We start from the raw sequence: 19,520 nt of genomic DNA, 5'->3' as shown, positions 1-19,520 counted from the left end.
CACATCTTGGGATGTGGCGCCACGTGCACACTGCAGTGTTCTTCTCTGCAGAGTATTCTTGACTCCAGAGATTCTCTGTTTAACTTGAGCCAATAGAGAAAACCCCAAATAAACCCCATTTTCAAGTGAGCACAGTTTAAGATTTGTAACAATTAATGTAACTTCATGGAAAACCCTTCTGAATCTCTGATGTACAAAGTGGCAAACTTTGAGGGAAAAAGATGTGGAATGCAGTTCAGGAAATGGTCAGTGATATTCTGTGAAGGTCAACAGGCTGGATTTAGAGATAGCTGAGGATCTGTCAATGGTGAGCTCCACCAGCTACGCTCTTGTCAAGCAAATCAGAAAAAAGAAGCATAGGCATGATGCCTTGAAAGCAGAGGAAATTTTTGTGAACTTTATTTCAATACTGTTTCTTTAAAAAGAAAGAGCAGAGTATCTCCAGGAAGCTTATATGTTCCTGAAATGATTTGGAGGGAAAATGGAAATATTTAATAAATTTGATGTAAACCCGCTATTATCATGGTAAACAGATATATCATGGTTAGTAATTCTGTAAAAATGAATGGCTCATCACTCAGCTATTGCTCAACTACAGAGCTGATTAACAGCAACAGGGACTGCCTGCCGTTTGGTTTAATACTCCGTATTGTTCATTACGTTAGTTGTTTGGTGTTGATTATATTGCAGCAGTTACACACATCAGTAAGTTTGTTTGTTGTAAAATTTAAAAGCACAAACAAGGATCATGTCACAAAGAAATGAGCAGAAATCACATGCCTTAAAATATTCCCCAACACCAGTTATATCTCCTCTACAGATACCCCTGAAACTATATCTAAATGTTCATAATCATTGAGCTGGAAATAAAAACAAAACCAAAAACCAACAAAGTATACAAGAATCAAATTCCCAGGTTAATTCCTCCATCAAAGTGCATATGTACCAGCATCCTCTCACTCAGCTTCCAGCAGGGCAGAGCATCCCTGCAAGAGAGGGGCAGCTGGGAATGGCTTCAGGAGCCTGAATCGAAATCTGCTCTCATACTTTGTTTGGCTATCAGCTGGCGGGCAGTGAAGGTCACAAATCACAGCTGTGATGCCGTTTCTGAAACATCATAAATTTTTTCAGAGAAAAAAATGCCCTATGAAATACTTTGTATGTCACTATGGCGAGTGTTCCATCCGAAAGAAAACGACACACAGAGCCTTCCACGGGGAGGTGCCTGAAGAAACACAGGAGATCTGGTATTCCTGTGGCTGGCTTCCTATCCTCTGTGTCCTGGTTTATCAAAGTCTTGCATGAAGCAACCTCTAGTAAGATTTAACAGCGGCAGCTGAATGAAATACTAAAAGCCCTATTATTTTAGCATTTTGACCATTATTTGACCATTTTACCATATATTACAGTTAAACCAGCCAAGATTAATTTGTCCTATAACCTGAAAACTGTATAGAAACTACAGCATTATCTTAGGAGAGTAAAAAGAAAGGGCTGTTTTATTAATAGCACATAGTTCTAATGCATAGAGTGAAAGACAGAACACCACCCCATAAACATGTACACTAACTCAATACATCTATTCTGATGCAACAAATTTATTTGGTTTATTATTCCTGCTGCACAAATCACTTTGCACAAAACAGTTGTTATATCACAGTCAAAGAGGTATCATACCTTCATCAGAATTTTAAAAAGTACTTAAAAGAAGAAATTTAGGTGAAAATCACAAATGGAAGATATTGAAACAGCAAAAAGAAACATGAATGTGTAAAGAGCATATGGTTTGAGGAAAACAGACATCATAATGCACAAAATCAGGGCGAAAAACAGAATTTCCCACAGCTGTAGACCATACGCATTAGTGGACTCACAATCTTTACTGAAGAACAGAAATCTTCTTTCTTGATGTTTTATTACCTTGGCAACATCTCCTCCATGTCAGCAATTACATAGGAGACAACAGTCCAAACAGCAGCACAGAGATTCATCTGGTTTGGATCCTGAACTGTCATCATGTCCCCTTGAGAATGGTGAAACCAGAAGTATTTACTGAGGTCATCACGCAAGCTGGCACCTACAGAGAAAAATGGGCAATATTCCATTATAGGAACACAAATATTTAAAGAGGAATATAAACTTGAATCCATTCCTCATCTGTTTATGATTAAAACCTCATGCAACTGTATAAAGTTCCATATGATAACTGCAGACCCACAGCATGTGCAGTTTGTAGGTTTTAAGTTAATTGACTTGAGTGAGCATGAGGCAGCAAAAATCCACACCAGGGAAAAAACGACCTTCCCCTGGGAGACTTGTTTCCTCAGCAACAGTATGCATCCATTTTCCTATAAGAAGGAAAATCCCTACAGTAACCCACACACACAGCGGCACTTCCTCCGTTCTTCATCCCACTGCTTCAATGACGAGTTATGACTGAGTTATGGATCCTCTCCTTGCTGTTATTTGCCTTGAGGAATGCTTTGGATTTTGCTTCTGCTTTTGAGCCTCAATTCATCACAAGGACATGCTGGTTCCAAGCAGTTTTCCAGATAACCTGGAGTAGCCCAGGACTACATTACCCTCGCAGTCAGGAGTCCTTATCAGCTGGGGCAGAAACAAGTTGGGTGAAATCACAGTTCTTCCCATTCAGGATTAACTGACCCCCTCTGGGGGCACTTGGGCAGGGAAAGGACTACTCTTCCCCAAGCCAGGTGGGCTCAGGGAGCACAAACAATGCCAGTGAGGCATCACTCAAGGCCCTAAGTCAAACCAAAGCCAAGAGGAGCAGGAGAAACTGCTGTCCCACCAGGCACAGCAGCAGAGATGCCAGTGGGGGATTTTCACCCTGTCCATTCTCTGCCTGGTCCAGTCCCCGTGGACCCTGTCTGACCCTATGTCCCTTGAAATTTCTTCTCCCCCAGTTCATTACCTCTGCCTCTTCTTCTCCAGTTTTATCAGCCTCCATCTGCTTTGTTTTAATCTCAACAACCCTTCTATCATTAACAGAATTTCACCCAAAATTTTGAAAATAAGTACATGTGATATGTTCCCCACCACACTGATTCACTGCTTGCAATTCATCTGCGTTGGTTGCCTTGCCTGCCCGTGGATCAGGGCTAGGAGGTTCACAGCTCCCAGGGCAGGACTCACCTAGCACAACGGGATCCCCTTCTCGCTTGGTCATCAAACCCAGAGAACAAGCACTGATATGAAATAATGAGCTATAGGCCCCAGGCAGAAACACAGACTGAGGCTACTCCTACCATGCCAAGTAAGACAGAAAAAAACCAGGATTGTTTGATTATAAAGATGAAGTAAATAAATTATTCATGTATTTATTTATGCACAGAATCAGATGATGAGGGTTTTGATAAACTCATGTGTGCTCATAAGACTTACTGTTACGATTTTCTGGGATTCCCTGAGATGCCTGAAACCTTTGAAGAGAATGAAAGCAGAATTTCTCACAGCATAACTGTACATTCCTATAATATGTATCTTTTGATCACTCATATAGTCATTCAGGACAGAGTCCATCTCTCGCTGTGGTTAACAGGCGTGTTTCTATTGCTGTAACGGGGACTGACTTGGACTGCAGAAGGAATAGAAAGGCAATGCATTTTATAATTGCATGCAAGATGAAGATCCTTCATAAGAGAGATGATATGCAGAAAGACCAAATGTTGTAGCATATGGTTATATGGTATTGCGACTGATTTTATTTTAAGAGGCTCTTCTTGCTCTTAAGAGACTTGTTTGCTACTGACTTGAAGCAATGCAACCCCACAGAAGTCACTGGGTAGGTTACAGGTGCTGAATTATGTTCCAATAATTTTAGAATTGAATTTATGTCAATTCACATTCACTTTTAAATTTTGATTCTGAGTTCTTTTAAATATATATAACCATAAAAGTGTTGAACAGTGATAAATCCTTTACCTGATGGACTTCTGCGCTACAGACACATTACAAGTTAAGCCACTGAGGCAAACCCACTACAATTTTTTGAACACTTTTGTTTCTCTAAATTGATTTTAAAAATCTGAGTTCGGCATCAAGCAATTACTGCACAAGAAACATCAGAGTGTGTGAGAAGAGAGAGTATCGAAGGGTTCCTAAACTGGCTGTGCTGTTTCTTTCATGTCTTGGGCTAGCATTGAAGTCAGTGACCTGTAAACAACTTGTGAGACTGAGGAAAAGACCATAAGAAAGCAGTTGTATCCTACATAATTAGAAACAAAAGTGAAAATCCATGTTCTTGGCTTTGTGCACAAGAACAGTTTACAGCTGAGGGCCTCATGCAAGCCTCTAGATGTGAAACAGCCTGGGGCACAGACATGACTGCAAGCGATTTTCATGTCTCCTGCTCCAAACTTGAGACTCCTCCATGTTGATGTTAGCTGCTCAGAGATATTTATGGCTTCCAGAGGTCACCAGGCTGCAGCAAGACACTCAGTAGTGCCCTTTCACCAGTAAATGCATCCAGAACTGAGATCAACCACTGCAGATGACCGTGAAAAAGGAAGTTCCATGGGGCTCCGCGGACTGCAGTCATGTTGGGTTACCTAAATAAAGTCCATGGGATCCTGCAGCCCCTTTTCTAAAAAACTAAGAGAAGCAGCAATGCTGTGAGCACAAGCAACCATCACACAGAAGGCAGAGGCAGGGAAAGACGAATTTTGAATAACTCTTCAAACAGTGAGGTTTCAAAGCACATCAGCTGGCTGATTGTACTGTATCCTCACTAGGCACTGAATTATTAACCCTTCTCAAACAAAATCTGCCTGAAAGCCAAAGATGCCACTTCCAGAAGCTTGAAAGAAGCAGGAAAAATTCACCTAGATACAAGTTTTAAAACTGCAATTACTAACCATTTTGTTCTTTCACCTAAAATTTACCTAAGGTTTTTTTTGTTGTTATTAGGTAACATTTCTCTCAGCAACAACAGCCAGTAACAAATGAAGGTTTATTTTTACCAGCTACATAAGCTCACAGTCAAGTAAAACAGATGAGTAGTCATGTCTCATAGTCCTATAAATTATTCACCCATCTCCATGCTAGCCACCTAGAAAGGGGATAGTACACAGCCTTATAAAAGTCTGAAAGGTTTAATTAAGTACTTAAAAATCCTCAGATGGGAGGTGTTATGTGGCTATGTATCACATATTTAATTCTGATTTCCAGGTGGAACCAATACTCAAACAAAAAACAAGTAACAGGCTGGGTGGTTCAACATGTTTTATGCACTTTGCTGCTTTCCTATGTTTGCAGAGTAAGAACATCCATAAAGAAAAAGGGGATGTTTGCCAAACAACCCTTGTTAATTGTCCTTTTTCACTCTGTTCACATTTATAGTGATGTGAATCACATGAGGAACACTGCTGGCCCATAAGGAAATCAGTGAGAAACTGCTTCCAGCTCGATGTAGTAGATGTTGTGACATGAAAACAGGGAATGTTAAAAACCTCTGCCAAAAATGTTGTACTTATTTCTTGAATGTATGAAAAATACCGGAAATTAAAAACTGAAAATAATTTTTCATTTACAGCTTCAATAAGATAATACATAGATAATTCATAGTTCCATTACAAAGTGGCAGGAAACCCTCTTTAGTACAGTGGTGCAGTTCAGTTACCTAACAGCAGCTATCTAGTGCCACTTGTGATCCCCCAGGCACCTGGTAGGACCTGTTGACATGGGTCTGATGGAGGGACCAGAGAAGATATATCTCATATTCAGAGCAGCTGCTGGGGCCAAGCAGTCCGCTATTTGGTAGCAGATGTGTGTTTTGGGAACTTAAAGCAGAGTTCTCCTTGTCATAGCAAGGCACCACCTTACTCGCCCTTCGTGGCAAACAGTTGCATAAGTAGGGTCAGAGGGAACACCCAGTAATGCCTCTAACTTCTCAGGTTGGGCTTTCTCGTTTCTCTGTTGTGGAGGTTGCGGTTTTTTATTTTGTTTTGTTTTTCTACTTTCAACTCCTTCTGAGCTCGTTTCCTTATACTTGACCTATTATTAGTGAGTCCGCACGCGGAGCAGGCTGCAGATGAAACTGATTTTGTCCGCAGGTTATAAAGCAGGGCAGCACTTGCCAAACAGATCAACTTACTCCATAAATGTAGTAATTTTAAAAACATGCACAACCAGCATATGCTCTTGTGTGATCAAATGCCTGTTGAAAACCCAAATTGCACTGGGGGGTTGGGGTGATCTGAGCTGACAAAATCATTAATCACAGGGGCACCCTTAGCACAGCAGGCAGGTGTCCTGTGACCAAATGCAGCTCTTAGGAAACATATTGATCCTATGTACTGAAGGTCTGATGCACACAGTTCAACCAGTCTGTCAACTATAAATACTATTCACCCCTTCTCCCTTCCCCAAGTGCTGCGCCTTCTTTTAAGACCTGCCATCAGTCCACTGCTTTTTGTTTTATTAATGTGAATTACTGGAAGCAGCAACCAAACATAACAACTGTTGTCTGTCAACCTTTTGCTGCTACTGTTGCCAACCCTGCCACCTTCTCCGTTTGCCCTGTTTGTGCCTTGCCCATGGTACTGTCACCATCAGGGCCTTGTTTTCGAGCCCAAGACAGAGGCTACCTCACGAAGCAGGAGTAAGGTATATCACCTCCTGTGCCACTGCACTGGGGCCACCGTCTCCAGAAATGGCATCTCTCCATCTACCCATCTGGAGCTCCTTACTGGAGTCCAGCACAGGGCCACTAAGATGATTAAGGCACTGGAGCATCTTTCATATGAAGAAAGGCTGAGAGAGCTGGTGCTGTTCAGCCTGCAGAAGAGATCTGTATAAATACCAGATGGGAGGGAACGAAGAGGGAACCAGGCTCTCCTCTGTAGAGCTCACTGATGGGACAAGAGACGATCATCACGAATCAAAACACATGAAATGCCATCTGAATGCCAGAAAACACTTTTTTACTGAGAGTGGTCAAACACTGGGACAGGTTGCCCAGAGAGGCTGTGGAGTCTGTCCTGGGCAACCTGCTACAGCTGACCTGCTTAAGCAGGGGAGTTGGACTTGATGAGCTCAAGAGGTGCTTGCCTACCTCAGCCATTCTGTGGGACTCTGTAACCCATGGTGCCATTTCCTGGGCTCATTCAGACATCTCTTATAACTGACACACCATAAACAAATTCTTCCATTCAAGCTCATTCATGTCTTGAACTCATTTCACGAGTCTCTGCATAACCAGCTATTTCATACATGGTTTGATGCACTGCATAAGGCAGGTAAAAGCAGCTGCTTTGGTAATTGATAGTGACAAAGTATTTTCAGCAACCATCTGTGTAAAAGTATCTTGATGAAAATCCACACACACGCACACTGAGGAATTCTGAAAAACAGCCCATCCCTTCTAGCTTCTGATCTCAGCATGAAATGCACAACATGAATATTAATTAGCTGATGACCAGAATATTTACCCACCTTTCAACATGTCCACATTAAACACCAATCCTTCACACATTAATAAACTGTCTGCACATTTTTTTCTTGCTAACTAAAGAAGATGCGATGCTACTATTGAGGTAAAAGGATGAATGAACCACAAAACGAATGACGAGCATGTCAGTGATGACCACTTCTTGTCAATTACCTTCAGGCACTACTGCCTTCATATGCATTGCTGTGATAAGTCATCATTAGAACTTAACTCTATTGCCAGATATTTAAACATTAAAATTATTGTCATTTGTGCAAATAATGACCAGAAAATTAGTTATTGATTATCAGAATGATTACAAAGGCAGTTTCCATAAAACAAATATCTTCAAGGGGGAAAACACATAGTAACTCCAGAGTATTTTTTTCAGTATAAAACACTTTGCATTACATTCCTCCTTAGACTTTATTTCTTTTCTTTTTTATATCCCAAATAGCATTTAACTGCCAAAGGAAGCCAAATGTGAGTCTTGAAGTCAGTACATGTTTGCTGTACAGACTTATCAATGGCTTCCCAGTTGTCTTTGCTTTCAAGTAAACTTCACAACACAACTATTCTATTTCAAATACAATAGAAAATTCCCCACTGTTTGTATAACCTGTCTTGGGTGTGCTGGGTCTTCAATATTACAGTTACATCTTTGGGATACTGACCTTTACATGCACATTGTTATAAGTAGTGAAGTTAATATGCTAATGAATAACAACAACGTATAACCGTTTTAGGTTTCATTTTACAGTGGTCCCTAGAGGAGCTGACAGTATTGCCACTCCACTATTTTACATAGTATATACACCTCTCCAGCTCAGAAGACTCCAGCTCAGAAGACTCCAGCTCAGAAGAACATACACTCTAAACAGACAAGAGGGATTGCAGGATGAGAGAGGCATGCAGAGATGAAATGGCACATTCATTTTCTCCAAGCGACCGAGAAAGGAATAGATGCCAGACATCTGAGCCTAGGCCAGTGCTCTGTTGCGCAAGCTGTACTACCTCCTAACACCGAAGCTGGAAATGCCTTAGCAAGGGACATTTTGCTCAATGTTTCCAAAAGTTCACAAAGCTAAAAGAAAGGCTTTGCAAGGTAATATGTGTGTATCTCTTGAATCTTCCAAGCAGCTATGTGTACAAGCTTCATCTCCCTGTCAAGGCAAATCTGCATACTATCAAAGCTAGTAGTAGTACTTGTAGTAAGATGTCAACACAAACACCTGATTTGAAACCTTATTTTTATTTCTGCAGTGATTTTCCTGACTACAAAACACAGATTCCTTTTTTCCCCATCTGTCAAAGATTGCTTTTATTTCCTGCTTTTTCCTTACAAAACAAGAAAAACTCCTTTACTAATTTATCAAGTTTATTCCAATCTCAGACACTTTTAATGCCAATGACGCTATTCAGGAATGTACTAAAAAACTACAATGCCTTGGAAATAAAGCAAGAAATATATATATGTCCTTCTCCTTTACACTGAGTATTTAGAAATAGGAAAAAAAGAGGCAAAGAGACAAATCACAATATTCTATGCAGTTAAAAACTTCTATATACCAGGAAAGCATAAATACTGAAGGTAAGAGCATTCTCCTCCTCACACTAGAGTGCTAACTCAACTTCGTGCTCCTACACACCCTATGAAATGGCTGTGTGGGGTACACATATGTCCATACAGTAACATAATCAACAGCCTCCTACTTCTCAAAGCTGGAGCATTGCTGCCCCAGACATTTTGAAAGGTCAACACTGCAGGGCAGAAGTGGGGAGACAGGTGATTTTTCCTTCAAAGGATATGTGTCACAGAGCTACCAAAGAAGAAAGAGATAAAAGGGATTAGCAGGAACATAATTTCTTATTCTATTTTTTATTTTCATCTTGCGTGTTTCTATAACCCAGCAAAGTCACAAACGTGAGTGGTCAGGGAGTACATCTGCCACAACAGTAGTTCTGTTTGGTATGGGTTGGCTGGAAGGCTCTCCCCGTGCCACAGCATCCCTGTTGCTGCAAGCCCCATGGAGGGCTTGGCTGCTTGTGCTAGGCATTGCACAGACGTTTTCTGAGCTGCCCTCACTTAATTGCAATCTTCAGCACTATTACCGTAATGAAAACCCTATTATTGCAGACAGGTATTGCATGTATTTTGGTGCACATATTAACCTCTTCTTTCATGGGATAACCTGTACTTGATAGCTGGCTTTAATGCCAATTATTTCATTATCCATTTTTCAAGTAAGCAGAGGCAATTGAGAATGCTAATGCTGTTTAGTGGGGCGCTGACAGCATTAGTTCTCCTGTCATTTAGTCTCAAATGATGAAATTACAGGGTAAGTTGCTTGAGTTTCATGGCTACTGAAGACACTGAAATAGTTTCCAGTACAGAGCGTATAAATAACATCAGAAGCCCTGCTGTTTCACCTCCTGAGTCACTCTCTCAAAAGTCTTTAAAATTCATGATTCAAACAACAAGGCAGAGGGAAAGCTTTCAGTTGGTTGTTTCGGTGGCTAATTAAATGAGACTACAGTGTAAGGGAGACAATATGAAGTGTGCATTATTTCTTGTTTTGCTTAATGCATTTGAGAATTAATCCTCTAGATACACTAAACAGACTAAATTACAGCTCAGGATTATCACAGTTACTTTTGCAACACATTAACCTTTCACTTACTGCAGCAGAGGACCGGTGACAGCTGGGGATTCAATCTAAACTCGCATGAAATCCTGTGAAATGAGGTCCCAGGGAGGGAAGCAGCTCTACTCCACAGAGCAAAGGTTGACTAGACTCAAAAATAATACCCTAAACAGCCCTTGACTGGGAAAGGGTTCATCTATACAACCAAATAGATGAAGCTTCAACAGTAAAGGCACTGGAAGCTCTTTCTCCACTCATCCACCCTCTCTCTTAATCAGCAAGGCTCTATTTAAAAAGAAAAAAAAGAAAAAAGAAAAGGGTGAGTCTTCCTAGCTGGTGCTGTCCAAACATGACCCCTCACTTGTAGGCTGGCTACCTGGGATGGAGAGATCCTTCACAGGCTCACTAATCCCGTTTTTGAACCTATTTACAACTCTGCCCACCACAGCTCCCTGCAGCAATGCACAGTGTGCCTGAGCATTTAATGCGGGCATGCTACAGTTCTCACTTTGTGAGCTGCAGTAGTAGCACCCTGCCTTTCTTCATTTGCCTTCACTCCATTGATGGCTTAATACACTTTTATCACACCCTAACTCAGCAGCTTTTTTGCAAGCTGAAGAGTCCCCCCCAACAGAAACTATTCAATACCTCTGAGGATCTCTGCTGGTGACTCCTCTTCTTCCTTTTCTAATGGTGTTTTACCATTCCTGAGATGAGAAGCCCAACACTGCCTGCAAACCCCAGCAGGTGAACGGACTTGTGATGTAACTGTGGCACACCACAACATATTACCTATGGATATTTTGTTTCTTCTCTTTCTCCCCCAACTGCACGAATAATTATGTTTTTTACCATCCCTAGATATTGAGTTGACAATTTCAGACAATTACCCACAGTGATTCCCAGGTCATTCTTCTTGAAAATAACTCAGATGGATGTTGTTGTCTCGTACGCATAGCACATATAACGTATTACTCTGCATTTATTGACACAAAAATGTCGCTGGCTGCTGTACTGCTTAGGCTTTTTCTTCTATAAGATTACTGTCACATTTTCACAGTCAGCACCAGTTTGACATGAAATATTTGAAGCAGGCATCAGCAAACTTTGTCAACTTGCTATTCACTCCTTTTGTAGATAACATGGAGCCCTGTTGACAGTCAAAGTGCCAAAAAAAAGGTGGCTGGGCAGCCTAATAAAGCCCTTCTCCATTATGAAGACTGACAATTTATTTCTACCTTCTTTTAATCAGGTATTACTCTGCAAGAAGAAAATACTTATCTCACAGTAGCTTATCTTTGTAGAGGTCTTTGATCCAGGAGCTTTTGAAGACTCAACTGTACTTTGCTGACCAGATACAGCTACAAAAATGGTTATAAACTCCTCTGAAAAAGCCCTGTTAGATTGGTGAGACACGACTCCTTTCTTCAAAGGCTACATGGACTCTTCCATTACTTTTGTATTTTCTGACTTTGCAGCCCTTGTCTCTGTGACCACCCTGGCACTTCAATTTAGAAGAGTTCTATACTGTACTAGATGTCTGCATATGTATGTATATATTCTGTATATTTTAATATAGTTTATTTCATTTGTGCTTTCCTTAAAATCAGGTATATGGCTATATATATTATGTAGAGACCACTTGTCTATGTTTAGCCTGTACCCGGGGCTAAACTCTAACAGTCACTCTACCACCTGACAATCCCCCACCAGCCAAGGAGGTGAATCAGGACAAAGGAGAGCAAACCCATGGGTAGAAGCAAAACAGATTTAAGGAAACACCACCAACAGATATGTATAGTTATACTCAGCCAAATGAATATCCAGTCATCACAATCAACCAGAGAGCAGGCCTCGGGAGAAGCCAGAGGAGGAGCAGGGAGAACCCCAGCAGGAACCCCACAGGAGCTCCCCTCCTCAGCAAACCTTCCCCGTTTACAATGCCCATGACATTATGGTATGGGCTACCCCTGTAGCTAAGTCAGCTGCCCTGGCTGACTTGAGCCTGCTAATGGCCTGCCCAGCATGGCTCAGCTGTGATTCTGTCCCAACCAAATCAGGACACTGCTTAACAAAATTGATAGTTTTAAAATTGGTTGTTGGAGTTATAAATCCTTTACATTTTGCATTCTCTTTCAACCACCACGTAAGAGGGATGAAAGTCATTGCAAAATTGGCAATTTCTCTAATTCAGAATTCTTTTTCATATGTTTGTTTATGCCTCAGCTCAGCAAAGCTGTTAAAGTTTGAGCATGTGATTTATTTAAATGCCATTAAGCTTTAAATATCACACATGAGGCTCAAGTGAAGACTGGGACCCCTGTAAACCATCTTTCCTAACCAAACACATTTCTATATGCTTCTATACTCTATAACCGCACTATGTAGCTAATGTTATAAACTTTCTTAGAAATCCAAAGATTTGGAGTGCTTTCTTCACCATCTTCTGTGTGAAAATGACCCACATTTTGGGGTTTTGAGCAGCATTTCTGTTTGCAGTAACTGTTTGCATTCATTTACATTTTCAACCCATTCAAGAAGCTTCCTTGTATTTTCAATCAACAGAACTATTTCCTAAGCCAAACTTGCAATCCAGTTTAATGCAAGCCTTTAGGTCTGCTTTCCCAGAGGACACCGGAGATTGAGAGGAAACGTGCAGGTTTCCACTGAAGTTCCCTTCAGGATCTACCCTCCCCTCCTAGATACGATCACAACTGGATGTTTAATTACAAAGGTTCTGTAGGGCCCTCCCCAGCAAGTAGCTAACTCTTAGAAATGCCAATATTCATAGGACCCAGTTAAGCAGAACTCTCTACTACCCCAATGGTGAACAAAGCCTGTTAATGACCATTCTGGTGCTTAACTAGTTATGAAAAAAAAACGGTCACGCTACTTTAAGTAAAACTCATCCTAAGCACACTACAAGTCTGTTATATTTTATATTACATAAACAGCATCTGCATTTGTACAACCAGACCAACAGGATGAGCAATGTTTTTTTACTGTCTCTTTACTGTTACACCCCATTGAGACTATCAAACCCTTCAAGGTCATAGGGGTTTTTAGATGTAGGACCATTAAACAAGGCTGGAAGAATTCTATGGCTACAACAAAAAAAAAATCTTTCAAAATATCTGTGGTTACTTTGATGAATGCATACATGAGGTTTAAGCCAATATAAGTTATTTCCTAATAAATGTTAGATGCTTTAGATATTGATGATGAAATACCTCTTTCATTCGATCCACAAACTAGTGTATATTCAGGTAGTTCATTATTAATCGCAAAACAGAGAGATACTTGAAACAAAGTTCAGATCTGATCTTATTGCAATGTTCAGGGCTGTTCAGGTCTGGGAGTTTTGAGTCATTTCTGAAACAAAGCTGTAGTAATCCTCCCCATTCTGGTCTACAGATCACTCTGTCCCACGGGCTTTGAACACAAAGTAGCAGGAAGGCAAATGAGAAATTCTAACTATTCAATGTTCTTAAGCAATAAATTGCATATTTTGGTCAGCAAAGCTGCAAAGAAACAAGATACTTTAACCAAAAAAAAAAAAAAAAAAAAAAAAAAAAAGGAATTAAGGTACAGTGAAGACACCTGCTGCAACACATTGTCCTCAACCTCAGAATCTTTCTCTGTTTTGATGTTTCATGAAATTAGGTGGAGCCCCATTGGGAAAAGAAAAGGGGAAATTAAAGGATTTCTGTCCCTTAAGTGACAGAGGGGCAGAAATTCCTCACACCTGCTCTGATTCTGCAGTGTATCCCTAACTGTATGTGGGCTCTGGCTAATCCACACAGCAGAACTAATCCTAGAAGACAGACTAAATAAAGCAATGGCCCCAACTAGTATGATTCTTCCAACCTGTAAATTTGAGTTGCTGTGATATTTCGCTACAGTGCAAACACAGTGAGTGACTTGTCAAAATGCAAATATATTGAGTGAAACAGAAGTCATACAAGCTTAGAAAGAACACTAAGAGAAGCTGACAATTAAAGTTGAAAGGTTAACCTGTTTGCTTTCAGCAACAGAGCCTCAGTCCAACCAGTAAGTGCAAACAGATTTGCCTTAAAGATAGACTTACTGCATTCTTTGTATTACCATGCACAGAACGTGCTGTTTTCTTATAAATTTGAGGTTTCTTCGTTTTCATTAAAATTAAATCTGTATGAGTGAAGGCACCATTTAAAACACAGAAAGCAAAGACTAGCTGGGTGAAGCTTTACAGAAGCAGAACAAGGCACCAGCGTGTCCTGCTGCCCTGAATGCCGAGCTGTAAGCATAGCTTTGAAAATCGTCCTCCAGACGCCATCTCACTATCTCCATCCCAATCATATTTTTGCAGAAATCAAGCATCAATACATATTTTTCACCATTTGGGAATAAAAATTATGTGCCTGTGTTGCTTAGTGCAGCTTTTACAGAAATTTCGTGAGCAGCTCCAAATGGCACAACGTTTCACATGTGATGCAACAAGTGCAGACAATTTGATAACAGTGACCAGACTCTCTGCAATACAAACAAACCTCTATTAGTTTAAACACTCCCTACCATCCTTCTGATACATTGTGCCCCTGCTAAAACTTAGACCAGTGTTTACAGCTGTATAAATTGAAGCCATTTCAACTTGAATTTAGTCAAAGATATCAAGTGCAAGCACCCTCTTGTAAAGCTGTTTGTGGTGCTACATTGAAACACCACCTGTAGACTAATGCAAAGGGGAAAAAGAGCCAGTAATGGCAATTGTTAGCAGGCTAGAGCAAGGTTATTACTGAATGATTATAATTATTTTAATAGAGAGAAGCTAGAATTTAATAGATTCCTTCAAAAAAAATCTTAATCTCACATTGCTATGCTTGCCTTTCACAGGAGAAAGACATGCTCCCCACATGCAAGTTTTCATAACCAGAATCCCATTTGACAGCCACTCAGGGCATTAAACATAGATTAGATGGATTTAGATCTCTGTCCTCATCAACCTGCCTTCCTTTTGATTACTGTACTAATACACACTTCTCAAATCAAGTAAAATGTTTCCTATACTATATTCATCATTAAGTCTCAGAATATAGATAAACCTCACAGACTATCAAAAAGTTCAAAATACTCAGGTTTCATTGGAAATGAGTAGATATCACCACCGGTTCCTTTCAAATACATAAACTGAAGGCTTTTTTTACACAGCGAACACATACATATACATATACCAACCCACTCATAATTTAAAACCTTTTAGGAGCCAAATGTGCACTTGCTAAATAGAATGGCATTCTATAAACTCAAAGGACTGCAATGACTACTCAGTCAAAATGGAATTAAAGGTTTTACCTAAAAATAACATCTGAATGAAAAATTTTTACACTCTGGCCGATATTTATTTTACTTTTACAACCTCACTTTACTTTTACATCCTCACTTTAAAACTGACAGGCACTTTACAGTCAAAAAAGAAAAAGAGGATGATTTTTCTCTCTGTAAGATTCACCATTGTAAAATAGTCTTGCATGATTAGTGGTTGAATAGTTTCCGTTTCCCACTCCTACAAGGACATAGAAAAAGAAAAACTGGCAGGTCTCATTAGTCCTGGGTAGCCCAACCTTCGCCTGAGCTAGTATCAGGTTCCTCCGAAGAGGTGAAAAAAAAGCAACACCTTTTTCAGAAACGCAGCCATTGAAATCAGAAGGCATTGAGTGAAGAATGGAAAACTTTCCCTTGTCACATATTCTTTTCAGGGTCAAAAAATAGATAAGTGAGATTTTAAATACGTAACTCATTCCAGGTAAGTACAGTCAAATCGTTCCCAGGCTGACAGACTACCATCACGTCCCATGGCTGCCAGCAGGGTCCACAGTGGTGACTCCAAAGGTGCCTCTGGGTTTGGAAAAACACAGTGTGGCAGAGAAGGCAATAACAATTACTTCAATAATTAGATTCTGTCTTGTGCTGTGTATCAAGAGCCCATGGCTTACCTGGAATGAGATGAGGCACTCAGAGTGCCTTTACAGCTACCTATTTTAGTGAATGGAGCAGCCAAATAACCTCTTCTTGAAACAGTGAAAGAGCAATCACGCTTTTTCCTGTCTCAATGAATTTAAAATGCACTGCAAATCAAAAAGAAAGAGAATGACTGGAGAAAAGCAGCAAAAGGCATGGCATAATGCTACCTATGACGGGGACATGTATTCAACACTGCCCGATGTTTTTGCCACAGAAACGATGCTCTACACCTAAAAGATGGAAGCAGATGTTTTTGTCCAGGAAAGCCATATGGAGGTCTGAGAGAGGGGCATAAGCCACAACTCGCACAGCTCGGGGACGTAAAGCCAAGACACAGCTGGTTGGGGAGGACCAACACAAGACATGGGCGAAGCAGCAATCCTGCCTGTTTCCACAGAGGCAGTAGAGCTGGCTTGGCAGGCAGGAGCTCTGACGCCTGTTAAATTATTACAGGAGTGTTTCTTAGCAGTCTTAGCTCAGGCCCCAGGGACCACACACAGTCGCTTCCCTCTTGCTCTGTAATTAGAAATTTGAAGTCATTACTTGAGCCTAGGGATAGTGAAATGAAATTGTCACTAGGTTGAGTATACCGAATGAAAAAGTTTTTAAAGATACTGACATCATGTTCTCAAAAACACTGCACCATGTCTCAAAATCATTTTACCATTAATAGATTTCTTGGCAGCTACTTCTCTGATTGAAAGAGAGGAGCTGCATGGAAAAGAAGGAAAGCAAATGACATTTTTAACTCTGTCATGATCCCTTCTATATCCCCCAAGCATCCTGAAATAAAAGACTTAAATACAGAGCACTTTAGAGACTTCAAGCATCCAATGCCATATGTTTTTAATGAATATCTGCCCTAAAACATAGCCAGCAGGTATTTCTGGACAAGAACAGTACCCATAGTAATGAGGAACTAAAGGAAGAGGCAGGCAGACTAATTAACTTTCCTCAATGCTTTACATTTAGCACATCTTAGGGATTTTAAATTAAAGACGTGTAATTTGAGATGTTTTCAAGATTAAGATGTCTAAAACTTGTTGACTAGTTTTAGCTGCACAATGAAATCTGTTTCTTAGCTAGAAGTTTGAAGGGCTAAAATCGTTCAGGCCAAGAAAACAAGGTGCTGCAGTGGGGTGTCGAAGCCCTGACATGTTCTGCCTGTGGTTCTCACACTCCAGCACAGCGAAAGAGCAAGAGCTGCCCCGTCAGACCTGACCTCCTTCAGAGTTAAAAATGTGATTACAAGCTCGAGAGTAATGGTGGCTGGAGAGCCAATAACAATTTTCAAGACTGGCAGTGGCACTTCTGTGCAAACAGCTTAGGAACCTCCCTAGCCCCTTTGCATGGGGAAAAAAAAACACCCCAAGAATTAACCTAGGCTTTGCCAAAACCAGTGATTTTAGGTATTAGTGGCCATCTATTTCTGCAGCTTTCTGTGAACAGAGACAAAAAAAAAAGAGAATGCACTCTGTCTTGCTTGAAACTGGTACAGGCTGTAGTCTACAAGACTTGATGTTTGTTTCTCCAGAAGCTGCTATTAATGCAAGGTCCTGGGTCAGTCTGTGAGATGCTCCAGTTAAAGCCCAAGTGCAAGAAAAACAACTGCCCAGCCTTCAGCAGAATTTTTATAAAGACTTCTTTTGGTGACATCTGTAGCACACACATGGGGCCTTAATTCTGCTCTGAAATACGAAGGAAAAGACACTTAACTTTCATTTTAATTTCAAATCCATTTGGCTCATTTCAGAGCCTCTGTAATTTCGAAGCGAAGGGCTGCTGTTGCTTGCAGACTCGGTTAGCATATTTAAAGCACAGAACAGAAGGAGTCAACATGCAAGGAGTCAACTAATGATCATTGGTATCATTAATATTTCCTGCTTATCTCTGGCCTAAATCTGGAAAGCTAGCCTGGAAAGCTGAAAGCCGAAGACTCCACACAGCTCTACCCCCGCCACTTCACCTTCCCTCTACCCTTTCCCTTCACCATCTGCATTACACTGCCTTTCAGCTTGGACCAAGTGCTGTAGTGGGAAGCCACAGGCACCTGGCTACAGGCTGAGGGCCGTGGATTTATATTTGTCACGGTTAGGGCTGCTCTCTATTGAGCCCTCTCCCTCCTTAGAAGGGGAAGGGAGACAGAATAAGTGAGAGAGGCTTATGGATTGGAAAAGAAAACTAAAACAGCTTTAATGAAATAGTAACAATAATAAGAAAAGATAAATAATATTAATTAAAAAATAATAAAAATATAAAATATACACGGAACAAATATCGAACCCAACCCCCCTGATGACAATACGTCACCACTGATGCTGCAGGGCTGGCACTGGGGCAGTCCCAGGCAGACAGGATGCAGAAGCTGGATTCAGGAATGCACGGATTGGGATCACAGACAGAAGAACGGATGCAGTCCTCCTTGGATGTCAGCCATTGAAGAAAAAGAACTTGACCCTCGTGATCCCTCAGCTTTATACTGGATATGATGTGTATGGGGTGGAATACTTAGCTGGTCAGTTTTGGGTCACCCACATGGCTCAGTCCTCCCTGCAGATGCAACCTTTCACTTTGCTCTGAACTTTTTTTACTTCCAGCATCTCAACACAGGATACAGAATTTAGCAGTGACCATGGTTGCTTACAGGACCAAGTATAAGCAAGAGCCTCTCTGCACACCATTCCTTGGTATTAACTATAAACACCAGGCCTTATCACTGCTAGAAGCAGTCACTGTCTGGAAAAACATGCTGCTGTTTTTCAGAAAGTGCAGCTACTTAGATGAGACTTAGTTGAAAAGTAAAATCACTGAACAGAATTAGTTCTGGTTTAGCCCAAACCAGGACAGTATTACATGGAGACAAAGGCTCAAAGGAAAGACTGCAACATAATTTACATCTAACACTTTAAATAACACACAGAACATTCTGGCCACGGACTATAAAGTGTACTGGGAGCCTGGTTACCCGGATTATTTAGCTCTATTTAAACTATATGCAGACTAGCACTACTTAGAACATAAAAACAGCTGAACTGGGAAAAAACCCAAAGGTTCAGCCAGCCTGATACCCCCTGTCTGGTAGCAGCCAATGTTGTAAGAAAGAACGGGAGAAACAGGGTTTCTTCCTTCAGTATACCTTTCCAGCCATCAACAGATTAAGGACTTTCTGAATAGGAAATTGCATTGATATCACTGTGTTGGACACCCTTTGCTGGACCTTTCTCCCATGCAGTAATCCATGCTTTTTAAATTTATATTTGATTCTGGTCTCCAAAACATCTTCTGGTGCTGATTTCCTCTGTTCAGACACAGTGAAGTGTGTCTTTTTGTCTTAAATCTGTTCTCTGGTTAGTGTTGATAGCTCCGATCCTCTGGTTATATTATAAAAGGTGAACTGTTATTCTCTATAATATAATAGAGCACTATCT

General features: G+C 40.7%; 1 protein-coding gene across 1 annotated transcript in view; it reads right to left on the bottom strand.

The window, feature by feature from the left end:
* Window positions 1-1,916: 1,916 nt before the first annotated feature.
* CPQ (carboxypeptidase Q) overlaps window positions 1,917-19,520 on the bottom strand; it is a 174,938-nt gene continuing 157,334 nt past the window's right edge. The window contains exon 9 of the mRNA XM_086465921.1: window positions 1,917-2,077. Coding sequence (XP_086322047.1) covers window positions 1,917-2,077 — 161 coding nt within the window. The remainder of the gene's footprint in view (window positions 2,078-19,520) is intronic.

This window comes from Leptosomus discolor, chromosome 5 (genome assembly GCF_034619465.1).
Source record: "Leptosomus discolor isolate bLepDis1 chromosome 5, bLepDis1.hap2, whole genome shotgun sequence".
NCBI classification, from domain to species: Eukaryota; Metazoa; Chordata; class Aves; order Leptosomiformes; family Leptosomidae; genus Leptosomus; species Leptosomus discolor.
Note: the sequence above shows the minus strand (reverse complement) of the source record. Positions and strands in the feature narration are given on the sequence as shown.